Raw genomic sequence first — 16056 nt, forward strand, 5'->3', positions numbered from 1 at the left:
GAGATGAGAAGCATCAATCATCAGTTTTTCGTTGCGCATTGCAGACACCTTAGTTGTTTATTGATTGCTTTCTCATATGTGCCTTGACCATGGGCCTTCAGCAGACAGAGTAACCCCTTGCTCGAGCTAGCGACCTTCGGTCCAAGCTGGTGAGCTTTTGCTCAAACCAGATGAGCCCACACTCAAGCTGGCGACTTCGGGGTCTCGAACCTAGGTCCTCGGCATCCCAGTCCAACGCTCTATCTACTGTGTCACCTCCTGGTCAGGCCAAACTGGGTATCTTAAACAGCAGAATATTATTATCTCACAATTCTGGAGACTAGAAGTTCAAGATCTAAGTGTCAGCAGGATTGGTTCCTTCTGAATGCGATGATGAAGAATCTGCCCCATGACTATCCTTCTATAATAGTTTCTGATGCTTTGCTGGCAATCTGTGGCATTCATTGACCTGTAGAAGCTTCACCCCAATCTGTCTGTATCTTGTTATTGTCTATCTTTTCAAAAACTTCCCATTGATTTGAGAGAGAGAGAAAGAGAGAGAAGCATTGTTTTCCCACTTATTTGTTTCATTTAGTTGTGCATTCATTGGTTGCTTCCTATATGTGCCCTGACCAAGGATCAAACCTGTGATCTCGGCATGCAGGGATAACACTTTATCCACTGAGCCACCTGGCCATGGCTCTCTGCCTTTTTGTGTGTGTGTGACAGAGATAGAGAGAGAGAGACAGAGAGAGGGACAGGCAGGCAGAAAGGGAGAGAGATGAGATGCATCAATTCTTTGTTGTGGCTTCTTAGTCTCCTTAGTTGTTCATTGATTGCTTTCTCATATGTGCCTTGACTAGGGGGCTACAGCAGAGAAAGTGACCCCTTGCTCAAGCTAGTGACCTTGGGCTTCAAGCCAGCCACCATGGGGTCATGTTTATGATCCCATGCTCGAGCCAGAGACCCTGGGCTCAAGCTGGTGAGCTCACACTCAAGCCGAATGAACCCACACTCAAGCCAGCAACCTCGGAGCTTCAAACCTGGGTCCTCTGCATCCCAGTCTGGTGTTCTATCTACTGCATCACCACCTGGCCAGGCTCTCTGGCTATTTCTTTACATGCTATTTTTGTGTGTGTATGTGTGTGTGTGTGTGTGTGTGTGTCCCCACAATTTTATATGGATACCAGTCATAATCAGATTAGAAACCCACCCTTCTCCAGTATGATGTCATATTCTCTTATTATGTAGATCTACAGTGACTCTACTTCCAAAGAAGATTACATTCTGAGGTATTGGGGCTTAGGGCTTCAACATATAAATTTTTTTTTTAAAAGAGATTATATATATATATATTTTTTTAACAGTTTTTTTTTTTTTCACAGAGACAGAGAGAGAGTCAGAGGGATAGACAGGAACAGACAGACAGGAATAGAGACAGATGAGAAGCATTAATCATTAGTTTTTCGTTGCGCGTTGCGACTTCTTAGTTGCTCATTGATTGCTTTCTCATATGTGCCTTGACTGCGGGCCTTCAGCAGACTGAGTAACCCCTTGCTGGAGCCAGCGACCCTGGATCCAAGCTGGTGAGCTTTTGCTCAAGCCAGATGAGCCCGCGCTCAAGCTGGCAACCTTGGGGTCTCGAACCTGGGTCCTTCCACATCCCAGTCCAACGCTCTATCCACTGCGCCACCACCTGGTCAGGCTTTTTTTTTTTTTTGAGACTTTATTTATTCATTTTAGAGAGGAGAGAAGGAGGAGAGAGAGAGAGAGAGAGAGAGAGAGAGAGAGAGAGAGAGAAGAGGGGAGGAGCAGGAAGCATCAACTCCCATATGTGCCTTGACCAGGTAATCCCAGGGTTTTGAACCGGCGACCTCAGCATTCCAGGTCAACGCTTTATCCTCTGTGCCACCACAGGTCAGGCCAACATATAATATTTTGAGGGATGCACTTCAACCCATAATACAAAGTGATGGAAGTTACATGAACAGATAAACACATGAACAGAAGGAGAGTGAGGAAAGAGCCTAGAGGCATTCTGAAGCATGAAGAAAACTAAGAAGAAATGACTACAAAGAGAGAAATGGTATTGCCGAAACCAGTGGATACCATGATCCAAGGAGGTAACGTCCATCAATGTCCACCCCAGGAAAGAGGACAGGATGACCTTGATGAAAGTGGGTTTGTTGTGATGGGTGCTGAAGGGAAACAGATGATCAGATGATAGAGATGGGGAAGATGAAGATTCCAGAGAGATAGGAAGTCATCTATTCAAAGAACTAAGTCCTCAGGCCAGTGGGTGAGGATGCAGTCTGGAGCCTTGGTGGAGGAATTGGCCACTGTGACAGAAGTAGGTGATACTCCATTTTGGCCACAAAGCTACAGCCCCACCCTGCAACACAGTGCTGGCAAACAACTGCCACCATCACCCTTAAGATGATACTTTCCCAGATCTCCCCTCCATGTCTCATATGGAGCCAGTTCTCGGTGATGTGCAGTCACAGTCACACAATGACACCGTCACAGCTGTCACAGCTGTCACTTGAGTATCTCAAACAACTCAGGAAGAGTTCAGCCAGATAGTTTAACACACACACCACCAGCATCCTCCGGTACCAGCACACGTCAGACAATCAGTCACACAGTGACCATACTCTTCCAACTCTGTACTAGCACACTGTAGACAAGGTGACACAAAATGCCCCTCTGTGTCACAAGTTCCTCAAACACACAGCCACATACACCAATCACAATCACACAAACCAACAGTAAGTTAGTCTGTCTTGTCACACACATCTGGGTCCCTGCAGGCAGGGGCACCCACAGCATCACCACAGCTAAACATGCTTCTAATACACAGCATCCTCGCCAGCTCTCTTTGTCTCTGTCTCTCTAGTTATCTGTGTCACACAGACACACACACACACGCACACACACTCGCGGGGAGGAAGACTGGCAGAGGCTACCGCGGTCAGGGCGGGGCGGCTGCCGTGCCCTCCGGCTGGCGCTCAGGACTCTGCCCCGGCTAGGGCGGCGGCTGCAGCCGGGAGGGCGACGTGGAGCGGCCACGTGGAGCTGCCCAGGGGAGGGCCGGGCGGCGAGGAGCTTGGCGCGCAGTCCCGGGCGACGCCGAAGCCGGCCCGCAGCCTGAGCCTCGCCGCGCTGCCGCAGGTGGGTCGATCCCCGCCCCGGGCCGGCGGGCGGGGGTGGCCGGGACCCTCACCACCGGCAGCGGGACGTGCCGCGCTGGGGGCGGACCCGCGGGCCCACGGCCTCCGGCCTCTGAGTCTGGATGCTGAAGGTGCAGTCGCTCTGCATCCCCGCGGCTCAGCCGCCGCCGCCGCGCTGGCCTTCGCCACTCGGCACCTCCCGGGAGGAGGTCACCCCTGAGAGCAGGTAGAGGCAGGGGTGGAAAACCTGGACTCCCTCTGTGGGATGATGAGGTTTTACAATTATCCAAGTGCTTTTTGCTCCGGTTGTCTCATTTGTCACTCTGACAGCTGTGGGGAGAGGAGGGCTGACAGGAGTTGACAGATGAAGAAAAGGGGGACCAGGGAGGGGCCAGGTTATCACTGGCAGTGGCAGATGGAGCCCAGCTCAGGTGTGGGACCCCTTTGACTGTGTAGCCACTGCCTCTTCTCTTGGGCAGGGGTGGGAGGGGTGGGGTAGGATGGTGGGAGGGTGGGGTGGGGTGGGGGAGTGCTGACAGGCATGGGAGGCAACAGAGAGAGAAACTAAGGGAGAGGAGTCAGTTCTGAATAACTTCCTGACAGGATTAGCCAGGAGTGGAATGGATGCCCTGTGAGGTGCTAGGCTTCCATTCTGGAAAGTCAAGTGAAGGCTCAATGGCCATCGACAGGGAGGTTCTAGAAGAAATTTTTGCACTGCATGGGGAGTTATGCAAGATAAAAGCCCTCTGCCACATCCTAGAGCCTCTGACCAACTCAAGAAGCATCTGCTTGCTGCCAGCCATTTAACCGACATTATCCCCTGGCATCCTTCCTGTGCCCCTACAAGATTGACACTGCTAGCCCGTTTTATAAAATGAAGATCCCAGAGCCCACAGGCATTTAGACAAGTGCCTAGACCACACTATTAGCACTGTGAGAGGCAGGATTTGATCGCAGTTCTCACCCCAAGGCCTGCGTACCTCTCATGCACTGGTGCAAAGGCCTGAAGAAATCAGAGGCCAAAGTGTTATTGAGAATGTGAGTGTGCATGTGTAGGATGTGAATAACTTTCTTGAATTACATCACAGCTGTCAACTGCCAGTTGTGGTGGCTTTCATGTGGTCATAGGGTAAATTATGTTTGTATACATTATAGTTAGAGAAAATGGTTAGGAACATTTAAAAATATTTATTGATTTTGAGAGAGAGAAAAAAACACATCAATTCATTGTCCTATGTATTCATTGGTTGATTCTTACATATGCCCTGACCAGGGATCAAACCTGCAACCTTGGCTTATTGGGGTGACATTCTAATCAACTGAGCTACCTGGCCAGGCAGGAACATTTTTATTTGACAGACAGCGGTTCAGTAATTGCTTTATTTCTGTTGCTTCCAAAAGCATTGTAAATGCTTAGAAATGTATGTGAACAAATCACATTATGCCTACCTCAACTCATTACCATTACTGAAGTGCCTTAGCCTGACTTCCTTTAAATAACAGAGGAAGGTGAGTTACCTGCACTAAAAATGTCACAGTTGGAAGCATTACTTGAGAGACTACTACTTAGGTGACACTAAAAATCCACATGCATGAATTTAAGTTTGTGAAGTGGACTACAACCGGAATGCAAGGTTGTCATGAGGGCCCAGAGTATTCAAGGAAGAGGGTGAAACAGCTCGGGCAAAGCACTGCAAAGTGCGCCTAGGGAGTCCACTACCGCCGTCTGAGGCAGTCAGTGTGATGAAGCACTGGCAGATGAGTCTAACATGGGAAATTTTTAATTTTTATTTTTTTGAGAGAGGCAGGGAGAGAGATAGGAACATCCAGCTGCTGCCATGCCCTGACCGGGGAATTGAACTGGCAACCTCATGCTCGGGGAGGACACTCCAACCAACCAAGCGATCTGGTCAGGGCTTAATTTTTATTGATTTTTAGAGAAATCGAAAGAAGAAGAAGGAGAGTGGGGAGGGGGAAGGAAAGCATTTGTTGTTCCACTCAGATGCGCATTTTTTGGTTGCTTCACATGTATGCCCTGACCGGAGATAGAGCCTGCAACCTTGTCTTGGGACTACATTCTTAACTGACTGCACTAACTGGCCAGGGCTCTTAAATGGTAACTTGATACCTGATTGTAAAAGGCTTTGAATGCCCAAGTAAGGAGTCTGGACTGTAATAGAAATAGGGAACCACTGCAGGTTTTGGAGCAGTGGAGTTCTAGCAAAGGAAGACTAATCTATTGTGGGTGTGTAAGGTTCTTTAAATGGAGAAGATAGCAAAGGCAGGGACAAGAATGAAAGACTATTGCATTAGATGAACAAGAAATAATTCATTATCCAATTATATTCACTGTCACCCTGTGATATAAGTACTCTCTCCATTACACAGATAAAGTTTAGTGAGGATAATTAACTTACCCAAGGTCACACAGACAGTCTATGGCGAGGCTGGGATTTGAACCTAAATCTGGCTGGTTCCAAAGCTCTCTGTTCTCTGTCGATGGCACATACTGAATAGCTGCATTAGCGTGACAGAGACATAGGACCAAGTCAAGGATAGTGGTAGTAATTTATGCAGACAGGGTTCAGGACCAGGTACATACTTCTCAGAGCCCAATACAAAAATAAGATAAAAAATTTCAATATGGTGAGAGCTGAGCATTAGACTAAGCCCAAGGCCCATTCTAGAGCAGGCCACATTCCCATGAAATCAGTTCTAATTACTGTGACAACTTAACAGATCACCTCAAAACTTAGTGGCTGAACCCAGTAGCATTGACTTTGCTCATAAGTGTACAGTCTGGGGAGGGCTGCTCCATTCTGTGTTGGCTGAGGCAGCTTGAAGGCTCAGGGCTGGAGTCACCTGAAGGTTCACTCTCTCACCTGTGTGGTCCCTAGGCTGGGGAGGTGTGAGCAGCTGGAGGCCAGAATGGCTGGGGCTCCACAGGCATCTCTGTCTGCGAGTTGTCTCCACTTGGCCTTTCCAGCATGGCGGTTTCAGGGATGCCAGACCTCTTCCATGGTGGCTCAGGCCTCCAGAGGTGCATATCTGCATGTCCAGAGAGGGAGAGAGGGAAGGAAGGAGAGAGGGAAAGAGGATAGAGGGAGAGAAGGAGAGAGAACCAGGACCAGGTGCATGCTGTCACCTTTTCTAACTGATTTGGAAGTCATGCCACATTATTCAGCTGTTCATAAGAAGTGAGTCATTTAAGTCCAGCTCATATGCAAGGAAAGGTGAATTAGGTTAGAGCTTTTGTGGGATGGAGTGTCAGAGAACTTGTAGGCCTGTTTTTTCACATCAGCAGAGTTGGCCTCATGAGTGAGTAGGTTAGTGAGATCTGAGGGATGCTTCCCCTCTGTGCCTGAACTGCGACCAGAGGTATTCTTTGTCCTCTTGTAGAAGGCAACTGCTAGTGGATGATATATTAAACCTGAATAATAGCTTTTGACAGCTCTGAGGAATTTAAATTACTTCAGTGCCTCCTGTTGGCCTAGGTCCTGGCAATAATCAGATGAGGAGGAGAAAGCAATTAGATGGTAGTCAGATGGGGAGACCAGGATGGTGGGTCTGTGTGAAGTCACTGCTGAGCAGTCCAGGAAAACTTCTGGAAGGAAAAAGGCCAGGCATTGTGCTTTATATATCTTGTCTCATTTAAGCTGACCCGCCCCGTGAGAGGTTACAGGTGGAGAACCTGAAACACAGAAGTCACACAGCTAGGGAGTTATAGAGCCTGGATTTGACGTTAGGCAGCCTGGGGCTGTTAAACTTTGAATTATTCTATTTATCTGTTCCTTAGCATTTCTGTGTTTCTCTGCCTTTTTCTTCATCATTTTAACATTTGTATATTTTCCTACGTATATATTTTCAAGAAGAAAATAATTCAGCTTTATTCTAATTTATAAGATAATGCCACACATATAGTAGGTGCTCAATAAGTATTAAAGAAACAAATACCATTTATCCTTATTCTACAAACGTATATTTACACTTTCCTTCCCTACAGATGCTCGCCTTCCTGGTCTTTGTCACCAAGGTCTTAACTTCTGATTATGCTTCCTATGGTGTCCTCTGTGGCATCCAGCTCCATGGTTCATACTTTTTGGCATTCTCCTTCTGGCCAGCTGGCCCTCTCAGCCCATTTACAACTCTCTTCCACCTTAGAGCCTGGAACCCTCAAGCCAGTAGCACTGAATACAGAGCACTGGGTGAGGTGCCTGCAGCCATTGCTTCCTAACCACGCAGGTGCTCTGTGGGCAGGGTCTTCTCTGTAATCCTCCCAGATCAGGCACATTCACTACAGTTCTTGGATTTCCACTCTGTATCCAGGAGTTGTTGTTGTTGTTGTTTTATATAAATTTTATTTTATTATTTTTATTTATTTATTTTTGAGAGGACAGAGAGAGAGAATGAGAAAGAGAGAAAGAGAGAGAAGGGGGAGGAGCAGGAAGCATCAAGTGCCATATGTGCCTTGACCGGGCAAGCCCAGGGTTTCGAACCAGTGACCTCAATGTTCCAGGTTGATGCTTTATCAACTGCGCCACCACAGGTCAGGCAGTTTTTTTGTTTTTTGTGTGTTTTTTTTTAATTTATTTTTAGAGAGGAGAGAGAGAAAGAGAGAGAGAGGAAAGAGAGACAGAGAGAGAGAAGGGGGGAGGAGCTGGAAGCATCAACTCCTATATGTGCCCTGACCAGGCAGCCCAGGGTTCCGAACCGGCAACCTCAGCATTTCCACGTTGATGCTTTATCCACTGCGCCACCACAGGTCAGGCGGCAGTTGTTGTTTTTTTAAAAAAAATATTTTATTTATTGATTTTGGAGAGAGGAGAGGGAGAGAAAGAGAGAGAAAGAAGGAGAGGGAGAGAGAGAAAGAAGGGGAAGAAGCAGAAAGCATCTACTCGTAGTAGTTGCTTTCTCTATGTGCCTTGACTGGGCAAGCCTAGGGATTCGAACCCATAACCTCAGTGTTCCAGGTCGTGCTTTATGCACTGCACCACCACAGGTTAGGTTCCAGGGGCTTTCTATGAAGATTCTGTCTTCCAGCCCTTTCTGAGGCCCAGATGGTGTTGAGCTCCCTCCTACTGAGAACGCAGGTAGCCTTGAGCCCTCGTTGAATTCCCTCTAGTCCGTTATAACTTGTCTCCTTGAACTTCATCTGTGGTATCTTTCATGATACAGAAGTTTAAACTTTTGATATACAGAAATTTGTCCATTTTTCCTTTAAAACTTTTGAGTTTGAAATTTTTATCATGTTTGATAGCTCTGTCACATAATATGATTTGCTTAACCATTGCTTAAATGTTAGAGCTTGGACTTGTCTATATTTCTTGGACTAATATTAATAGCACAGTTATAAATACCCGTATAACTTCTTTCCCGTTTATGTTCTTCTTTATGTAATCCCCAGGATGGTATTATTGGATCAGAGTTTCATGACAATAATACACATTTGCAGATTGTGCTCTAGGAACAGTTCAGGTTTATAATTCCTCAAACAATATAGGTTAATACTCACTGATTATTTAATTTCTTTAATGATTATCAGACTATTAAAATTTGGTGTTCTTTAGTTTCACAAAAGCTTTAGGTATGTATTTCTGTTTATTTAATCTGCCTGGGATTGTTGGGCTTCTTGGATTGGAATATTAACGTTTTGCAACATACTGAGAAAATCTCAACTGTTATTTCTTCAAATACTGCTTCTATCCAATTTTCTCCATTAACTCCTCCTCCTTCATGCCACTTAAGCTTTTAAAAATATTTTCTATGTCTCTGGCTCAATGAACTTAGTCAGAGCTAGTCACCCGAGATATACTTCTGTGGTGTGTGGATTGTTTTGCTAAGGGAAACTTGAACTGTGGCTAGGGAGAAACTTCTGCCTTTCTCTTGATGACCTGGAAGATTTTGAAGTAGAGGCCTTGCCCATCATGGGAGATTATCAGACATAATCTCTTTGACATATGTATAAGACGGGACAAACTTCTATTTACTAAACATCTCCTCTTCTTATTCTGCAATGGCCCTTTGGAGCCCCCAAGGTGCATGAACGTTTCCCTAGCTAAGAATGTCTTATATATCTGTCCCCCTTTCTGTCTCTGACCCTTCCGTGCATATGAGGTCTCTGTCTCATGTATGTGGGGTTTCCATACATATATCTGTATTAAATTTTGTTATTTTCTCTTGCTAATCTGTCTCATGTCTGTTTGGTTATCAGAAGTTAGAAGAACCTTAAGGGTAGAGGAAATTTCTTCCTCCTCCACGAACTGAATAAATATTCCGAATAGTTTATTCAGATCTATTTTCCAGTTCATTAATTCTCACATCATCTGTATTCAATGTGTTTAACACATTCATTGCATTTTAAAAATCAATCTGTTCTTTATATTTGTATAAGTTACATCTGGTTCATCTTCTTGGTCATTCCCCTCCCCACCTCTGGAAGTGAGAAGCAGGGAGGCAGAGACAGACTCCCGTATGCCCCCCCACAGGGATCCACCCTGCATGCCCACCAGGGGGTGATGCTCTGTTCATCTGGAGAGTTGCTTCATTGCAACCAGAGCCATTCTAACGCCTGAGACGGAGGCCATGGAGCCATCCTCAGTGCCCGGGCCAACTTTGCTCCAATGGAGCCTTGGCTGCGGCAAGGGAAGAGAGACATAGAGGAAAAGAGAGGGGGAAAGGTGGAGAAGCTGATGGGCACTTCTCCTCTGTTCCCTGACCGGGAATTAAACCCGAGACATCCACACACTGGGCCAATGTATTACCACTGAGCCAGCTGGCCAGGACTTCTTGGTCGTTTTTAGCTCTTATTCCTTTTTCATAGTTTAAAGCTGCTCTTGAGTTTCTTAAAGCGTATTAAATATTCTTCATATTCAGTAATAATTACAGTATCTTCAGTCCTTGCAAGCCTGGTTTTGTCTGCTGTTGTTTGGCTGGCTCTTACTCACAGTGTCATATTTCCTTACATGTTTATGACTTTTCGGCTGTGAGTTCACGCTCCTTAAAACCTTACGGAAGTGTGCTGAGCCCTGTAATGGAGTTGCTGAAGTTGTGTTCCTCAGACAAGGTGTACATTTTCTTTTGTCAGTCAGCTGGGGGTACTATCAACCAGCCATCACTTCAAAATAAATTACGTGCTCTAGGTTTCTGAACCACAGGGGAAGCATTAATTTGGCCTCAAACCCACATTAGAGCAGGCTTATTACAGATTCTCAGGGAAGGTATTTTTCTCCTTTCTACCCAGCACCAATGTCAAAATAAGCATGACTCTGTGCTGCCCTTCTTCAGGGCACATTAACTTCATGTTCACCCTTAGATTGAGAGTTGAGCTGTTTGAATCCCAGCTTTCTGTAGGTAATCTCCTATTAGTTGCCTCGCATTGCGTGGGTCCACGTTTTCTCTCTGGCCTCCTCCATTGCACAAAGCACTCACACCCATAGCTCAAGTTCACCGGGGCTTTGTTTGGCAGATACTCTTTTTTTTGTTGTTTTTTACAGAGACAGAGAGAGTCAGAGAGAAGGATAGATAGGGACAGACAGACAGGAATGGAGAGAGATGAGAAGCATCAATCATCAGTTTTTTATTGCAACACCTTAGTTGTTCATTGATTGCTTTCTCATATGTGCCTTGACCATGGAGTGACAGCAGACAGAGTAACCCCTTGCTCGAGCCAGCGACCTTGGGTCCAAGCTGGTGAGCTTTTTGCTCAAACCAGATGAGCCCGCGCTCAAGCTGGCGACCTCGGTGTCTCGAACCTGGGTCCTCCGCATCCCAGTCCGACGCTCTATCCACTGTGCCACCACCTGGTCAGACTTGGCAGATATTCTTAAGGCAAAATCTAACTTCAAACTGAGTTTTCCTCAGGATTACTGGTTTCACTGTGCTCTTCTTAATTTCTTGCCAATTCATTGCATTTGAAAAGACACTTTCTATTTCTATCCAGCTCTGGAGTTACTTCCATGGGAACTTTTACTAGCATTCTCTCAGACATGCCTGCTCTTCCACATCTCTTAGGAAGCTGATGTTTCCCCTTGCAGTGGTTCTGAACCTTGTCATGAAACAATCTGAGAATCTGCTGAAAGCTATGAACTTTCCTCCAGGAAAATTTGGTGCCAGCCAGTGTGTTGCGCATTATTTCAGAGTGTTCCTGATTCTCTGCCTCGACCAAGCACCCAGTGATTTGTCTGCCTAGAGATGGATGTGGGGTCTCAGGCCTCAGCTTAGGTGGGCACCTGCGTCCTCAGGAATTCACATGATACGTACATACACCTGGGACTAATCAACCTTCATGCTCTGTGATTGAGCCTCTCTCTATTTGACTGTTTACATATAATCAAGTGACTGTCTTGCCAATGGGCCCACACTATGTAGATCTAAGGGGAAGTTTTTGTTTTTCCTTCAAATTGGTATCTGGTTTCCTATTTGCACTTACAGGAACAGCAGTTCCTGGGGCCACTGTTGATTTGACCCTGGTTTGTTGTGTTTTCGATCTCTACCCATTTCAAAGAGTCAGCCTTTTTTGAGTTGTTCTTCCATGAGGATTTTTTTAAAGATTTCATTTATTGATTTTTGTAGGGTGAGGGGCCACCACTCCAGGTCCTGGCCGGGTACTCAGTTGGTTAGAGCGTCATCCCTAATAGGCCAAGGTGGTGGGCTTGTTCCCCAGTCAGGGCACATACAAGAATCAACCAATGAATACATAAATAAGTGAAACAACAAATCGATGTTTGTCTCCTTCCTTCTCCCTTCCTCTTCCCCTAAAATAAATAAATAAAATGTAAACTGCTCTACTCCAAGCACCTCGGGGGCTGCAGGGCAAGAGAAAGGGGTGTGGGAAGTGGCTCCAGCTCACAGCTCCACTGCCACCAGAGAGCAGGTCTCTGTGCACTTGACACACTGGATCTGGGGTAAGTTCCACAGAGGATCACTGATGTTCGTGTATCCTGCCACCTGGACTGCAGGGACAGGCAGGGAGAGATGTTCCTGTGTAACCCACTGATCCCCCGCTCTGTGGCAGACACCCCTTCTCCTTGACTCCCTAACTCTGCTCCTAGGAAGGATGTTACCTGTTCTAGTTCCAGGAAGGATGTTACCTTTGACGATGAGAATGTTAGTGCTGCTGCTGCTGCCCTTGGGTCAGGCTGCTCCCAAAGATGGAACCACCAGGTAACGGGATTCAGAGGTCAGGGCCATGGGCTGCGAGCAAGGAGAGTCTCTGGAGAACCCAAGGGTGTGGTGGCCCGTCTGGGAGGCAGGAGACTAGGGTGTATGCTCCCCAACCTCTGTGTCCCTGCCCACCCACCTCAGCCTCTTGGCCTCGAGTCTGTTAGAGCACCCTGCACAAAGTGGGCATGCAATACGTGTTTGCTGGGCTCGTTTGGAGCCAGAAGCTCAGTTCCAGTGAGGTGCGAAGCACAGGGAAGAAGCTATGGCCGGGAAGGGGCTGCAGTCCTCTTGTCAAGACCTGAGAGTGGGAACTCCCAAGAAATAGAGGACGTTAGCATATCATTTCTACTTTCTTCGAATACCTCTCTTGTACCTATGCAGTGTGTGTGCTGGGTGGGGTGGGGGACAGACACAGGAACGGCGAGGGCTGACAGCAGTGACCAAAGCTGTTGCAGCAGCTTCTGCCAGCTCTCTGGCATCACAGGTCTGGGTTGACTTGGGCAAACAGGTAGCCTTGTCCAGAACTGAGAGCAAATCTTGAGCTTTAAATACTGACAAAGAGACCCTAAGCAGATTCAAACTTCCACACCAACATATCAGCCCTCAGGTTGGGGCAAAACAGAGTCCAGTTCGTGTCATGGTATAAACCGGGTCTGTATCGAACTGAGTGGTGCCTCTGAGCTCAGCTGGGGACCTGCCCGTTGGCCGCAGCATCACAGTAGAACTGTTGCCACAATCAACATTGTCCTGCTCTGGTCTGCACTGTTTTCTTGGGTCTCCAACTTGTATGGACTAGGTGTGGCCTCATCTGGCCTCTATCTAATCAGATGTTTTATGGGGTTTTCACTTACCATCGAAGCTAAGGATTGGCAAACACAGGTCTCAGGGAGTAAGGTTCTGCTTTTTAGGAGACAGAAGGGACTCCTCCCTACAGGGTTTTGGGAGATTTGGGAGAGTAACTCCTTTTGGGCCTAGGGAGCGAACATTGCCATTGCCAGGAGCTTGGGAGTGGAAGGCTGGCAGGCGGGGCCCTCAGGAAGGCTCTCTGCAAGGCTGACCCTCCCCTGCCCTCTTCCAGGCTGGACCCTGAAGTCCACCAGCAGCCCCTCCTCAACCCCTTCCAGCCAGGCAGGGAGCAGCTCCGGTGAGTAGGCTGGTCGGGGGCCCGAGAACGAGGCCTGGGCTGCAGACTGGCCTCTGGTGGGCTGATTTTCCACTTTTCTGTCAGACTGCTACAGAGCTACCTAAAGGGACTAGAGAGGATGGAAGAGGAGCCGGAGCACATGAACCGGGAGCAGGGTGAGGGGCTGGGCTGATGGGGCCAGGGGACAGGAGGCTCAGGGCAGCCAGAGCTGGGACTGACCTTGGCCACCCCATTGCCTGCTGCCTCTTCCACCTGTCCTGAAGCCTCTTCTGACCCAGTTCCTTCTCCTTAGTTCTGCTCTACCTCTTTGCCATCCATGACTATGACCAGAGCGGACAGCTGGACGGCCTGGAGCTGTTGTCCATGTTGACAGCAGCTCTGAGCCCTGGAGCTGCCGACTCTCCTACCACCAACCCAGTAAGCCCTGCTAGAGGGGGACCCTTCTCCCGTGAAGGAGACCCAGCTCCCTGGGGCTTTGGTCTTCTTCATCATGACTCTTTTGGTGAATCCCCGGGAATGCTCAAAGCCTGCATGACAGGGATGGGGGGAGCGGTGTTGGGGAGCCAGGGTTCTGGGAGACATCTCTGGTCACTGCAGATCCCATGGCAACTGTGTGCTTCCACAGGTGATCCTGGTGGTGGACCAGGTGCTCGAGACCCAGGACCTGAATGGGGATGGACTCATGACCCCTGCAGAGCTCATCAACTTTCCAGGAGAGGCCCCAAGGCACTTGGAGCACAAAGAACCCCTGGAGCCACAAGATTTGGGGAGGCAGTCCCTGTTAGCTAAAAGCCCATCAAGACAAGAAGCACAGAAAGCTCTGGGTCCCAGAGAAGAAGCTGGGGGACAGGTGGGAGCCAGAAAGGAGTCCTCAGAGCCTGTACAGGGAGCTGGAGGAGAAGCCCCAGGCCCTGGAGGGGGGACTGGGGGGCAGGCAGATGCCAGGGACACTGGAAAGGAAGCAGAAGAGCTTCCAGGGGAAACACTGGAGTCTAAGAACAACCCAAATGAGTTTGAGGTTCATTCTATTCAACTGGAGAATGATGAGATCTAAACCAGGGTTCCCAAACTTTTTACACAGGGGGCCAGTTCACTGTCCCTCAGACCGTTGGAGGGCCGGACTATAAAAAAAAACTATAAACAAATCCCTAGGCACACTGCACATATCTTATTTTAAAGTAAAAAAACAAAACGGGAACAAATACAATATTTAAAATAAAGAACAAGTAAATTTAAATCAACAAACTGATCAGTATTTCAATGGGAACTATGCTCCTCTCACTGACCACCAATGAAAGAGGTGCCCCTTCCGGAAGTGCAGCGGAGGTGGATAAATGGCCTCAGGGGGCCGCATGAGGCCCATGGGCCGTAGTTTGGGGACCCCTGATCTAAACCATGAGGATACAGGTTTGTACCGCTGGAGTCTCAGTGCCAGAACATAAGCTCCGAAGGGTGGTATGTGTATGCTGGGACAAGGACCACCTCTGTGTCCCCTTCCTGGTCCCAGTAGGTGGCAGGTCTTTCTGTGCAGCTCATGGAGACCCTAAGTTGAGGGGCAGCTTTAGGGCCAAGACAACCAATAAAGAACTGAATGAACCCATTCCCCTGGGCCACCTGTCTCCTGGTCCAGACCGGCCAGCCTCAGAGATAGAGGGGGTTGGGGACTGGGCTGGCCTCTTGTAAGAGGAAGGATTCGCTTTCCCAGGTGCTGAGACACAGCAGGGCACAGCATTAGGCATGGCCAGCTGCAGGCAGCCAGGGAAGAGAACTCAGCCTCTCCCTGTCTCCCTGGGGCCCTCTCACCTGGTGTTTAGACACCCACTGCCCCCCTGTAGCTCAGGGCCGATCTTCCCCATCTTCCTGTACCCCCCCATCACACACACAATGGTATTAACAGTAACTACCTTATCGAGAGCCTAGTGCACACCAGCATCATGCTGGGCATTTTGTATATTGTGTGATTTTATCTTCATAATAATTCTATGACTAGACAGAATTAGCTCCATTTAACAGATGAAGAAATTGAGGAAGATTGTGTTCAATAATGTACCCAAGGTGAGACAGCTAATTAAGAGGCAGGTTTGAATTCAGGTCTGTCAGTGGCCTCACACACCCTGTCCCAGACTCCCCTACGCCCTCAGCCCTGGTCTCCCCCAGGGACAGCAACACTCCAAATCCTGGGTCACATTTGTAGCTGAGGCACCGCCTTAACTCAAGGCAGCTCCAAAGCTTCCAGGCTTTGGGGCAGTCACTGGGAAGCTATTTTTAGACTGCAAAGGCCCCACCAGACCACAGAGTAGGCTTCCTGCCCGCTGGCCTGTCAAGTTGGCTCAGCCTGAGTCACTCCTGAGGCCGCGGAACTGGAGTCTTGTGACAGCACAGGGGCCCAGAAGAGATTTTCTGATGATTTGTGGTGCTTTGGAATGTTCCCTGGGGTGCAGAGTTTTGTGTCCTCCCTAGTCAGGAAGGCTCCCTGTCACTACTGATCCCTGAACTGGGCCTCCGTCACTGTCGCCGTCACCGGCACAGCTGGTGGCGAGCCTGGGGTACTTCTGCTCTGGGCTTGGCAGCTCCTCCTCTGGGCTTGGGTGAGGACATGAA

The 16056-nt window shown here is 48.2% G+C and overlaps 1 protein-coding gene across 4 annotated transcripts; it reads left to right on the forward strand.

Annotated features, from left to right (window-relative positions):
• Positions 1–3020: 3020 nt before the first annotated feature.
• CGREF1 (cell growth regulator with EF-hand domain 1) lies at positions 3021–16048 on the forward strand. 4 transcript variants are annotated; one of them, XM_066378682.1, is made up of 6 exons: positions 3021–3150; positions 12200–12311; positions 13390–13455; positions 13540–13610; positions 13748–13872; positions 14081–16048. In XM_066378682.1, exons 2-6 carry the CDS (start codon positions 12205–12207, stop codon positions 14507–14509), a joined length of 798 nt encoding a protein of 265 aa, XP_066234779.1. In that variant the 5' UTR covers positions 3021–3150; positions 12200–12204; the 3' UTR covers positions 14510–16048. The 4 variants fall into 4 exon arrangements, with proteins under 4 accessions (XP_066234779.1, XP_066234781.1, XP_066234780.1 ...); XM_066378684.1 differs by having other exon boundaries at positions 12221–12311; XM_066378683.1 differs by lacking the exon at positions 3021–3150 and adding an exon at positions 3160–3375.
• The last annotated feature ends 8 nt before the right edge of the window (positions 16049–16056 follow it).

Source organism: Saccopteryx leptura, chromosome 3 (assembly GCF_036850995.1).
Source record: "Saccopteryx leptura isolate mSacLep1 chromosome 3, mSacLep1_pri_phased_curated, whole genome shotgun sequence".
Taxonomy (NCBI): Eukaryota; Metazoa; Chordata; class Mammalia; order Chiroptera; family Emballonuridae; genus Saccopteryx; species Saccopteryx leptura.

Bases quoted from the DNA above. Each gene is read 5' to 3' on its own strand.
- CGREF1 (XM_066378682.1), top strand. From the start codon at position 12,205: ATGTTACCTGTTCTAGTTCCAGGAAGGATGTTACCTTTGACGATGAGA. The intron at 12,312-13,389 runs GTAACGGGATTC...GCCCTCTTCCAG, and splicing joins CCCAAAGATGGAACCACCAG to GCTGGACCCTGAAGTCCACC. The intron at 13,456-13,539 runs GTGAGTAGGCTG...CTTTTCTGTCAG, and splicing joins CCAGGCAGGGAGCAGCTCCG to ACTGCTACAGAGCTACCTAA.